The following is a 12,043-nucleotide window of genomic DNA, read 5'->3' as shown; positions in this document are numbered from 1 at the left end:
GTTGTGTTATGAGTGATATTATTTGTGAAATGTGCGGGAAATACAAATACTAGTTCCAATCTCTCTCTCTCTTCACAAGAACAACACAGTTCAGTTCACCAGAGAGAGAGAGAGAGAGAGAGAAATGGAGGAGGAGAAAGTGAAAGAGAAAGAGCAAGAGAGGAACGCGGTGGAACAACGCTACACACAGTGGAAATCTCTCGTTCCCGTTCTCTACGACTGGCTCGCTAACCACAACCTCGTCTGGCCTTCACTCTCATGCCGATGGGGTCCTCAACTCGAACACGCTACCTACAAGAACCGCCACCGTCTCTATCTCTCTGAACAGACTGACGGCACTGTTCCCAACACTCTCGTCATCGCTAATTGCGAGGTTGTTAAACCTAGGGTTGCTGCTGCTGAACACATTTCACAGGTAGGTAGGTCAATTTCATTCTGCATTTGCTACTTTCTTCTTCATTGAAATTGAAATTGAAATTGAAGTGGGTTTTGTTTTGTGTGAATGGTTTCAGTTCAATGAAGAAGCTCGCTCTCCCTTTGTCAAGAAGTTCAAAACTATTCTGCATCCTGGTGAGGTAGCTTTCTGTGCTTACAATTTGTAATTTTTTAGTCTGTGGAAGTGAATGATGTTAATCACTTTTTGATTGAAAATCACTTTTTTATTCCTGAAAGACCAAAATCACTTTTGTTTTATGGGAATGATCATTTTAGTTCATGAAAAATAATTACCCTTTTGCATTTTCGGATCTTTCAATGACAAAAGATGTGAAATTTCATGTTTTAGGGCTAAAGTGACCCGATATTTTTCGGAGTCAACATGATAGTCTAGTCGATAAGAATAGCTTTTTCATTCCTGAAAGATCAAAATCACTTTTTTTATGGGATTGATCATTTTAGTACATGAAAAAGGATTACCCTTTTGCGTTTAGGATCTTTCAATGATAAAATGTTAAATTTCATGTTTTAGGGCTAAAGTGACCTGATATCTTTAGGAATCAAGATGATAGTTTACTCATTTTCAGAGGCAGGGCCTAGGTACACTTAAAGGGGCAGCCCCCTCCCCTCTAAGGGTGTGTTTGGGAGTTTAGTTTTCGAGGGGAGGGAAGGGAGAGGCTTCCAAGAAGTCTTCCCCTTGTTTGTGAGTTTTTAAGAAGGGGGTCCATTTTAGTCCCTAAAGATATTGGTCACTTTTTGATCAGGTGGATCATTTTAGTCCTGAAAAGATTGAAAATTTATATTTTTTTCAGATGTAAATCACTTTCTATAGGATCGATTATTTTAGGGTGGGTTTGTTTAAACAGTTTAATTAAGCACTTATTATCGCGTAACTGCCTATTCATAAGCTAATTTGATAAAATTATTGAAATAAGCTAAAAATAGGTTATGTGTAAGCATAAGCTCTTATTCATTAGCTAATCTGAACAACTTACGAAAATAAGCTCAAAACAGGTTATAGTTAGGTTGTGAGCTATATACATAAGTTCTTTAAGCGTTTATACTATAAGATAAACTCAAATATGCATTTTTAAAAGGAGGACTTAGTCCCGTAAATATAAAAATCTATTTCCTTCATTCCACAACGATGAAAAAGACTTCATTTTGCGTTTTCTGTCTTCCAATGACAAAAAAAATGAAATGTTTGAGGACTAATAGCATGTTTGAATACTTATTTTTTCTTGGAAATCAATTCCGGTACCTAAAATCTACTCATAAAAGTGACTGACCACATACCTTTAGAGGATCAAAATGATAGTTTACTCATTTTATTATTTTTTCATCTTTGCCTGCTACACATTGGTGGTTACTAATAATACATGCTATATTCTCTATCAGGTGAACAGAATCAGGGAACTCCCGCAAGATGGTAAGATAGTAGCCACACACACAGATAGTCCCAATGTAAGGAAAAGTTTTCTATACTTCATTTTCCCTTTCAAACTAGACTGTGAAGAATGAGATTTTAAATATTTTATTTTCACCCCCCATTTTGCTATTAGTCTAGTCAAAAGTCAATGGAATTGTGATTTTTCATATTGTATAACAGGTACTGATTTGGGATGTTGAATCTCAACCTAATCGTCAGGCTGTTCTAGGGGCTCCCACTTCCCGCCCTGACCTGGTTTGTATTCATACATTTTTTTTTTTCATCACCCCTTTCTTTACAGTGGTGTATTATATTACTTGAAAAAAATATGATGTGACTATTTGCTAGTTTGTTACTGTCTGAAGAATAAAAATCTGATAATAATCGACAGGACAAGATAACTAGTAAAGAACTTGAAGTACTTGTAACTCGTGTTTGTTGCGATGGAAATTTTAATTAAAAGTTTGAATTCAGCATTTTTTGCCTAATAAGCTTTTGACATATCTTTATTCACAAGTCGTGCACCTGAAATTTCAGCCATACCTTTTTGCAGGTATTGACTGGGCATAAGGATGATGCTGAATTTGCACTGGATATGTGTCCTACTGAGCCCTTTGTTCTTTCCGGAGGTTGGACTACTTTTTATTGCATTTTCATTGTAAAAGATGTCAAAATTCAGTTCGTATTGGTTTAGATTTCATAATCAAGCATGGACATTTTGGGATCTGCTGTGGGCATTATCTTAAAGTTTGCAGGTTATCAAGATCAAAACACAAACACATTAGTGTTTAAAATTGTCCTTATCAACAACACAAATACGGTTATAGAGTCTTTGTTAGATGTGTTAAACTTTACCTATTAATTACCACTGAAAGAAAAAGCAAACTGTTGATATTCTTTATCTTTCTAGATTTGCTTGCATATGCTATCAATTCTATTTTGTTGACCATGTAAAATTCATTATTGCAGGGAAGGACAAGTGTGTGGTCCTATGGAGTATTCATGATCATATTTCAACTTTAGGGGTAGAAGCAGGATCCACCACTCCTAAACAGGGATCGGGATCTAAAGTTACGGGCAATAGTGAGAAAACTACAGAAAGCCCTTCAGTTGCTCCTCGGGGCATCTACAAGGGTCATACAGACACTGTTGAGGATGTGCAATTTTGCCCATCAAGGTAGCTGTTTGCTTTAGTCATGCTTGTGTCAAGTTATATGTCAAAATTATTACTCCCTCTGTTTCCTATTATAAGTCATAAATAACTAATTCTCTTAGATTAAGAAAAGTAGTTACTAGTAATAAATTTGTAAAAAAAATGATTTACTTTCCTAGATTACCCTTATTTACTTTCCTATAATTTTCTCTCTCCAAGTTAATACTTCTAAAGTTTATCATCTCTTTCATATTAAATATGAGGGTGAACTTGGAAAAAATTATTTAATGCTTCCTAGATATTAGAAAGTGACTTATATTTTGTAACAAATTTTTTTCAAAAAATGTGACTTATAATAGGGAACAGAGGGAGTATTATTTATGGTTTTTAAGTTTGTTGAGATACCTTATCATGTGTTATATCATATATGTACTTGGAGTTCATTGATACCTCACTCTCGTTTCATTTGCTATATTATATATCATGTGTTACCGGACTAGTCATTTTGGTCACTTCTTTGAATTTTATTATTTGATTTAGTATTTTAGTTATGATAGAATTTATTCTGTTAAACAAGTCTGTTTTATTTTATCAAAATAGAAACATGGGCTGAGTTCAACATGAAAAGTTGAATTTTAAAATATCAATTCTAAATTCTCATTTGGGTGTCAGTCAAATACTAATGGATTAACTCATTAACGTGCTGATTTTCGGATTTATTTTTTCCTTTATCGTTGTTGTTATTATTAATGGGCCCATTCTATCATTTTCTGATTTACTTCCTGCTTTTCTTTTGTCACCATGAATTGAAGTGCACCGGAGTTCTGTAGTGTTGGTGATGATTCTCGTCTCATACTCTGGGATGCACGAGTTGGATCAACTCCAGTTGCCAAGGTATGAATGCATCAGTTCATCTACGTTGCCTGTTTTGTCATAATTTAAACACCAAAACAATTAGTTCAAATTGACGAGAGAAACATTCTGTTTGGTATCATTATTATATTCATTACAAGTATATGACTTGTGGAATTTGAATTTCACAGTAAGGCTTTTGGTGGCCTGAGAATAATGGACCTAATCCTTGATGGTACAATGTACAAAAAATTTATGTCATTACTATTTCTTCTAAGAGGAAAATAACTTGAGTACAACTTGTGTGTAATTGGGGCTTTCCTAATGTGTGGATTTTTGCCATATAAATTCAATTTAGCAGAAATCTTGTCCTTTATGTTTGTTTAGTTTTTTTACTCAACTTCTATTGTGAAACATTTCTAGTTAAATATGTATGTTACTTATATTTTTCTTTTTTTCACGGTCATCCTTTATCCAGGTTGAGAAGGCGCATGATGGAGATCTTCATTGTGTTGATTGGAATCCTCATGATATAAATTTTATTCTGACTGGGTATCCTGTGGCCCTCACTTTTTGATGAACTTGGATTATGATTTATATGTCTTTCAGTCTTTCTTATGTGTATTTTTTGTTTTGGGTTATCTTTTTTGGTTCTTAATTCCGTTAACGGGTTTAACTTAAAATTTGGATCCTTTTCCTAAGCTACGAATGAAAACAGTTTATTGGACTTCATTCTAATTTTCGTTGCTTTGACTTCAGTTCTGCTGATAATACGGTTCACATGTTTGATCGCCGGAAATTTAACAATCGCGGACTTGGGTCTCCTGTTCATAAATTTAAAGGTCATGATGCTGCAGTCCTCTGTGTACAGGTGGCTGGGAGATCCTGCCTTCTTCAATTGCAGTTTAAAACTTCAAATGTACATCAGTTAGGGTCATTTTAGTTCAGTGATTGTTAACCACACTTTTTATCTGCTTCAGTGGTGTCCTGACAAATCATCTGTATTTGGAAGTGCTGCTGAAGATGGCATTTTGAACATCTGGGACTATGAGAAGGTTTGAACTCTTAAAAATTTCAAGTCATATACCTTTTTGAAATATAGCAGTTAGAAATACCCTAATCTTATATTATCAATGAATTGTATGAGCCTATCTAGGACATGTCAAAAGAGATCCATGTGCCACATTAAATATTTAGAAGAGGCTTTCTTATTGTTTATCTGTTATTTATTGCTAGGGTTAGTCCTGTCATGACAGTTTCCTAAAACATCTCAATGCTTAGTAAGGCCAAAAACCCTGTTGACATAGGATCTTCCCCTTGCCTAAAAGCAGTGCTGTTACTTGCGGATTGCGGAAAATAGGGGAAAGCAAAAAATCCGCTATGCATCAGAGTAGAAAATAGTAAAAAATAGCGAGCCCTCAGAGCGCTATGCTATAGCGATATCCGCTATTTGACAACACTGTCAATAAGGGTTTTCTACTTTTCTTTGTAAAACTAGTCAATATCATGTTTGAAGGGCTAGCTTATAGCTATTCTATAATCCTACTTATTATATAGTGTTTTATCTTATACTGATCTGGACACCAGAAGTATTTTATTACTCCTACATTAAATGTCATGTTCTTGCTTTTGTTATCTGTATATTTTTCCGGTCTAATGTAAAATTTGCTACTTTTTAGGTGGATACAACAGGTTCGGCGGCTGATCCAAAAGGATCAGATAACCCCCCTGGTTTATTCTTTCGACATGCTGGGCATAGGTATGACGATCGCAAATGGTTTCACACATTTTCATTTCTCTTTATTCAGTTCTTTGGAGTTAAACTTGATGGACTCTTTCAACAATGTTTCAATACCAAAAAAATGTGTACTTGTGCATCCAGGGACAAGATTGTTGACTTCCATTGGAATGCTTCTGAGCCATGGACGATTGTTAGTGTCTCTGATGATTGTGGAAGTACTGGTGGAGGTGGCACCCTACAGGTAAAGCATATGTTTTTTGTTATCTTTTGTCAAAAGATTTCTCATCCATACATACATTTTGCTGCATAAGGGAGTTGAATTTTGCCAAACCTTATTATGATACTTACTATGTTTGATTTATTTGCAGATATGGCGGATGATTGATCTGATTTATCGACCTGAGGAGGAGGTGCTGGATGAACTTGATAAGCTCCAATCTCAAATTACTGGAAGTAATTGATGACATGTTTGAAAAAAATTTGTCTTTCGGCCAATGCGGGATACAGTGTAGAATGTTAATAGATCCTTTTATTTTTAAGGGGGGAAAAATCAGTGTTAAAAAAGTAAAAGATGACTCCATGGTTCAGTAGAGAAAAACTCGAAATATTTGGATTTCCTGCTTATTCTTTCTTTGATATATTTTCAGTTTTGACAAAACTAAATGAACCTTCCCCACTCATCTTCACCATCTACATTTTTTCAAAAAGATTAAAATACTCACCATCTCCTTGCTTATCTAAAAAAAAAACTCACCATCTCCTTCTCTTCACAACTACCACATTTAATTGACTATACTTTTTAAAATTAAATGACGGGTAAAAACCAAATTTAGGTTTCAGGTTTTAAAATACGAAATCTTTGAAAACTTGAGGGTATTTTTGGCACTTGAGCTATATGGTGAAATCAAAATCGTGATGGCCAGACACAAGCTAAGAAAAGTTTCTTATGTTCATCGTGATTTTAATTCACTATGATTTTTCACTGTGTATCTCAATTTTCTCTATGAAAGCAAAGTAGGAAGCCCGTTTTGCACTTTTTGAACATGCAAAGCTGTTGCTAAAAATCTCCTTGCTTATCTAAAAAAAAACTCACCATCTCCTTCTCTTCACAACTACCACATTTAATTGACTATACTTTTTAAAATTAAATGACGGGTAAAAACCAAATTTAGGTTTCAGGTTTTAAAATACGAAATCTTTGAAAACTTGAGGGTATTTTTGGCACTTGAGCTATATGGTGAAATCAAAATCGTGATGGCCAGACACAAGCTAAGAAAAGTTTCTTATGTTCATCGTGATTTTAATTCACTATGATTTTTCACTGTGTATCTCAATTTTCTCTATGAAAGCAAAGTAGGAAGCCCGTTTTGCACTTTTTGAACATGCAAAGCTGTTGCTAAAAATCTCCTTGCTTATCTAAAAAAAAACTCACCATCTCCTTCTCTTCACAACTACCACATTTAATTGACTATACTTTTTAAAATTAAATGACGGGTAAAAACCAAATTTAGGTTTCAGGTTTTAAAATACGAAATCTTTGAAAACTTGAGGGTATTTTTGGCACTTGAGCTATATGGTGAAATCAAAATCGTGATGGCCAGACACAAGCTAAGAAAAGTTTCTTATGTTCATCGTGATTTTAATTCACTATGAGTTTTCACTGTGTATCTCAATTTTCTCTATGAAAGCAAAGTAGGAAGCCCGTTTTGCACTTTTTGAACATGCAAAGCTGTTGCTAAAAATTGAACCAAGCAATGACTAACCATATCTTTAGGCCTAGTTTATGCTTAGCTATGGTTGAGCTCAGAAACAACATGGTGGTATGGTACACATACACAATATACCCGCATAAATTCTTATTAAAGTTATTTAATAATTTTCTGTGAAAACCATTCCAATTGTTGAATTTTTTTTTATTCTTATAAAAGTAAATTTCAATTCAATAAAAGTTATTCCACTTGTATTAATACCTTTTAACAGACCATAATTGAATTGATTTTGTTTGATTCATACTACAATTTAATTCAAAAAAAAAACCATTCATTTCACACCTAAAATGATTAGACATTGGATAGTACTATCGTTTGATTTAGGAGCCAGAGAACCCGAGACAGTAGCAATGTGCCAATGTGAGGAATGGGAGTTGATAGTGAAAGGTAAAGTTTCTAGCCTCTCTCATTCATACTGAGATACCCTTTTTGTATTAATACTTTATCTGACTGTTTTCAAATCAATTTTTTAAAATTTGAACCAAGCAAGACTCATATTTCTGCAATTAAATTAAGCTCCACAGGATCATTGAGCAAAATAAGAACAAAATCGCCGGTAGTCACCCCTATGGCCCTCAAACATGGTAATATCGTAAGAGATTTCTGTCTATCTCTCTTCATAAATATTCAGAGAGTACCACCTATTTAATAGGTTATCAAGAGAGGGATAGATCAACATTTTGACATGACTGTCATGTAAAGTTTCTACATCAGAGAATTTTGATCCATATCCTAGGTTGTATTAGATTTCTATTTTACTGGCTTCAAAAAACTCGAAGTTTTTGTATCATCTATATTCAAAAAAACAACCAAAGATGGCACAGGCAAAAACCAAAAAGAACATTCCTGTGACAGTACACTACTATAGATATTGGATGTACATACACTAAACTAACTCAGTTTACAGTTAGCAAAACTAGTATGTTATTAACTTGAGCATAGTCTTGATTTCCCATTTTTTTGCCTGTGCAAATACAGAAAAAAGTGGTTATTGGCGAGTTGTAAGACAACCTTTCCTCTCCAAGATGAGAAAACAAAAGTGAAAAGAGGCTCCATGAAGTTACAAACTTAAGAAAAAACGGAGCGAAAGAACAACATAAAACTAACCAAAATGAATCCTTCTTCTCTTGTGCTAATAATTCTTCAAAGGAGATTTCAGCAAATTCATCGTCTCTGTTATCTCCATGTCCACACGATTTTTCCTTCTCCATGCAAGCCCCAAGTTCAAGCATCTTACAGGAGAGGTTAACATAATTAGTATATCATATAGCAAAATGTCAGTTAATAAAAGGGATTCGTCATGAACAATCCTACACTCCTTTGGGCAAGTAGTGTATGGTGTATAATTTAAATAACCTTTACAAGTTTTTGCAACAAATTGAAGGGACCACCATACTATGAAGCGACCTCAAATTAAGAGTCTACCTTCTGGTATGCCGGTGAGAGTTTGAGTTGTTGTTGAAGCGAGTTATAAACAAAAGCATCTTCCTCTAATCGTTTTTGCTCTAATTCCAGCTTGTATATCTGAAATATAAAATAATTAGATATTCATTCGAGGTGTCAGCAAGGGTGATGACAAAAGGTTCCCTCCTTGTGACAGATTACTATCTAACCAACCTGTTGATGAAGGCGGTCAAAAGAAGATCTGTTTGCCTTGCATAGTAAAGCCTTTGTTATTATAAACTTACGTTGGATCGCATCAGCCCTGTTGCAATAAGAGGATGTAAAAGCAATCAGAACAATAAACAACATAAAATTTTCGCAACTTAACAAGTGACATAAAAATCACAGAATCTAAATTCACACATGAAGGCCAAGTAAATTGAATTGTTTAAATATAAATGTCACAGGAATTTGGTGTCATGTAAATCAGATATTTCATCCAAATAACCAGGGCAAGTAAAACCCCAGAAATCTCCAATATCAACAAATAGATAGCAAAAATCCGGCTAGCCATTTATGTGTATATCAAAGTAGAACAAATCTTCAATGTCATGTTAAAAAAGTTTCCTAGATTACAAAGGCAGAGGGGAAAACAATAAAAAGGCACCACTATCAAAAGTAACAGCTTTAGCATAAGTTTTGAACATACTTGTGTTGTAGCTCATCCCTAGCATCAACCAAACTATTAGCAAACTGTACAACCTGCATTATAAAGGATAAGAGAATTAACTTCTAAGGACCTGGCGTTTAATTATCATTTTGAAAGAGAATATTATAAAATATTAATAAGTTGCAACTTGCAATTGCCATGAAAAGGAAAGGACCTCATACCATGATTCTTAAGATAATAACAACCTGTGAATGTGAAATAAATAATGAAAACTATATATAAAGAACACTTTTGCTGTCAACATAGGAGTTGAGAGAGCTCTGTGCTCGTAGCAAATGTAGGAGGTAATTTGGCAAGGTATGTAGAGATAGATTTACATTTAAGTGGTTTGTAACTAAGTCATGATTTATATTTAAGACATTAGGTGCTGCTTGATCCATGTAGTTAACTCCATCTAGTGGAACAAAGATTTTGATGTTGTTGTTGTGTGTTGAAAGCAACAGACAATGTTGCCAACCATATGCACATAAATACCACTCCCTGGTGTCAAATGGAAACCCCTGTTTCCATACTTGGTGATTCATCTCAAATTTTTTTATAGACTACAAGACATTATATTGTTCAGCAGGTCTTATTTCCATCCTGATGTAACTGACTCAAATATTTCCATACTGATGTCATAGGCACATAAATATCATTCAAAAAGAACAAATCTCCATCTCCTCCCTTTCTGTAAAAAAACACATCCAATCTAATTTGCAAACTCAGTAAACAAGCAGGTCTTATTGTTTTGATGAATGCTACACAACAGATGTCCTAACTTCAACAAACTAACAATCTCAAAAAGCAATAAGCCTAATGGAAGCTTGTGATCAATGTCAAATATTTTTTATCTTCATTTCCCTTTCTCCATGTTATCTCAGTAACATTATCTTGATCACTAAATCACTAAAAACTTGCACTGCATTCATATACAAAGAGAAAGTACAAAGCTAAGAAACATAATTGCTCATTTCCTTATTTGAACTTGCACAGAAAACATCATGTATCACATAATTCAACATGGCAAGGAAATGGTAGTAGACAAACTCAGAATCATGAAACTTCAACAACAAAAAAACATCATACACCAACCAAACAAAAATTCAAACAAAATAGAGGGATGAAAACTGAGAAACACCTGTGCCAGTGTCAATTTCTTCGAATCATTGCTTTTGACAAGCTCATCGTACTGCTGTTTGATCTTCCTCTGCATAGCGCTACTAGAAGACGTAAACGGGTACAAGCAAGCGGTTTCAAACCGAACACCCGAATCCGAACCCGGATCCGCACTCTCATTCTTCTCTTCAGCTCCGGAATTCACTCTCTTCTTCTTCGCCTTCCTCTTCTTCTTCTTCCCTCGCGGACTCGAATCCGGGTCATCGGAATCAGAGGGCAGAGCACCACCCATCAGAACCGATCGGACCGGGTCGGAATTTTCGGGTCGGGTTAAACCATCTTTGTGGCGGTTTTGTTTGTTTTCTTCAGTTGGGTGTTTTGAGAAGCGTTTGTAGAGAGAGAAGGAGAGGAAAAAGGTGAGAGAGAGGGATGCAAAGAGGAGGAAGAAAATGGGGTCGTGCATTTGAGGAGTGAAGAAGTTAGAATGAGAAGAAGGTGGTGGTGGTGGTGGTGGTGGTGGAAGTTCCATGGAAGAAGAAATGGAAGCGCGTCATGTTGAGAGAGAAAGAGAAGAAGAAGAAGAAGAAGAAGAAGCAAAGTGACAACAACTCAAATTGCATTAAAGAGGTAAAAGATATTGAATAATTATACATACACACCTCTTTTTGAGGTGTAAGAGGTGGAATGAGGAGAGAGATAGGAAGAAAGAAAAAAGTAAGAAAGAGAAAGTATGAGATGTGATAGATGATAAGAGGAGAGAGATAGAAACAAAAAGAGGTGGAAATGAAGTGTTTTAAAAATGAGGTGTGTATATATCATTACTCAAAAGATATTCTATTCCTAGTTAGTTGCTTTTTAAGGTTCTCTTCACTTTATTAAAGTGTGTGTTTGCGTACACGGTAGATTTTCACGATGAATGTCATTCAGATTCTCAAAGAAGCTACTTTTAATAGCTTATGTAGGAAACGTGAATCCAAACATGCTTCTAAAAATAACATCTAGAGATTGAAAAACACGTTGAATCATAAGCTATGATCGTTACTTTTGTACTAACATGCTTCTAAAAATTAAAGTGCGTGTTTACGTACACCGTAGATTTTCACGATGAATGGCAATGAGATTCTTGCAGAAGCTACTTCGAATAACTTATATAAGAGTTGGATCTAAACGCGCATCTAAACATACTTCTAAAAACAACATTTAGAAACTGAAAAACACATTGAAACATAAGCGATAATAATCGTAACTTTTGAAATAACATGCTTTGAAGTGCATATAAGGTGTACATCCAAATACACTTGGCAACGAGTGGTGCACATACTCGAATGTGCGTTTACTTGGAAGCTACAAAATGATCTACATTTACAACCTTTTAGATGTGGTTCCAAACAAGCGTTTAGTTTTACTCACTTGTACAATATATTTTCTTTCATTTTTTTATCATATTATTTGT

General features: G+C 34.7%; 2 protein-coding genes across 3 annotated transcripts; one reads left to right on the top strand and one right to left on the bottom strand.

The window, feature by feature from the left end:
• Nucleotides 1–28: 28 nt before the first annotated feature.
• LOC130742536 (WD-40 repeat-containing protein MSI4-like) lies at nucleotides 29–6,248 on the top strand (the record flags this gene model as incomplete). Its single annotated transcript, XM_057594632.1, has 13 exons — nucleotides 29–415; nucleotides 513–575; nucleotides 1,834–1,899; nucleotides 2,045–2,119; nucleotides 2,418–2,493; nucleotides 2,834–3,041; nucleotides 3,830–3,911; nucleotides 4,348–4,421; nucleotides 4,629–4,740; nucleotides 4,850–4,924; nucleotides 5,549–5,628; nucleotides 5,752–5,851; nucleotides 5,979–6,248. Coding segments are annotated over 13 exons (1,491 nt in total), but the record flags the coding sequence as incomplete, so codon positions are not given.
• A 1,884-nt stretch (nucleotides 6,249–8,132) lies between these two features.
• LOC130749337 (uncharacterized) lies at nucleotides 8,133–11,199 on the bottom strand. 2 transcript variants are annotated; one of them, XM_057602675.1, is made up of 6 exons: nucleotides 10,613–11,196; nucleotides 9,472–9,524; nucleotides 8,997–9,084; nucleotides 8,805–8,903; nucleotides 8,487–8,611; nucleotides 8,133–8,343 (listed from the first exon to the last, which is right to left on the bottom strand). In XM_057602675.1, exons 1-6 carry the CDS (start codon nucleotides 11,117–11,119, stop codon nucleotides 8,307–8,309), a joined length of 909 nt encoding a protein of 302 aa, XP_057458658.1. In that variant the 5' UTR covers nucleotides 11,120–11,196; the 3' UTR covers nucleotides 8,133–8,306. The 2 variants fall into 2 exon arrangements, with proteins under 2 accessions (XP_057458658.1, XP_057458656.1); XM_057602673.1 differs by having other exon boundaries at nucleotides 8,133–8,611; nucleotides 10,613–11,199.
• Between the last annotated feature and the right edge of the window lie 844 nt (nucleotides 11,200–12,043).

This window comes from Lotus japonicus, chromosome 3, assembly GCF_012489685.1.
Source record: "Lotus japonicus ecotype B-129 chromosome 3, LjGifu_v1.2".
Classification (NCBI taxonomy): Eukaryota; Viridiplantae; Streptophyta; class Magnoliopsida; order Fabales; family Fabaceae; genus Lotus; species Lotus japonicus.
This window is presented reverse-complemented; position numbering and strand designations above follow the sequence as displayed.

Excerpts from the sequence above, each read along its gene's own strand:
- LOC130749337 (XM_057602673.1), bottom strand. The coding sequence starts at position 11,119 with ATGGAACTTCCACCACCACCACCACCACCACCACCTTCTTCTCATTCT. Across the intron at positions 9,085-9,471 it reads AGGGATGAGCTACAACACAA|GGCTGATGCGATCCAACGTA; the intron begins GTATGTTCAAAA and ends TTATTGCAACAG. Across the intron at positions 8,612-8,804 it reads TCTCACCGGCATACCAGAAG|ATGCTTGAACTTGGGGCTTG; the intron begins GTAGACTCTTAA and ends CTCTCCTGTAAG.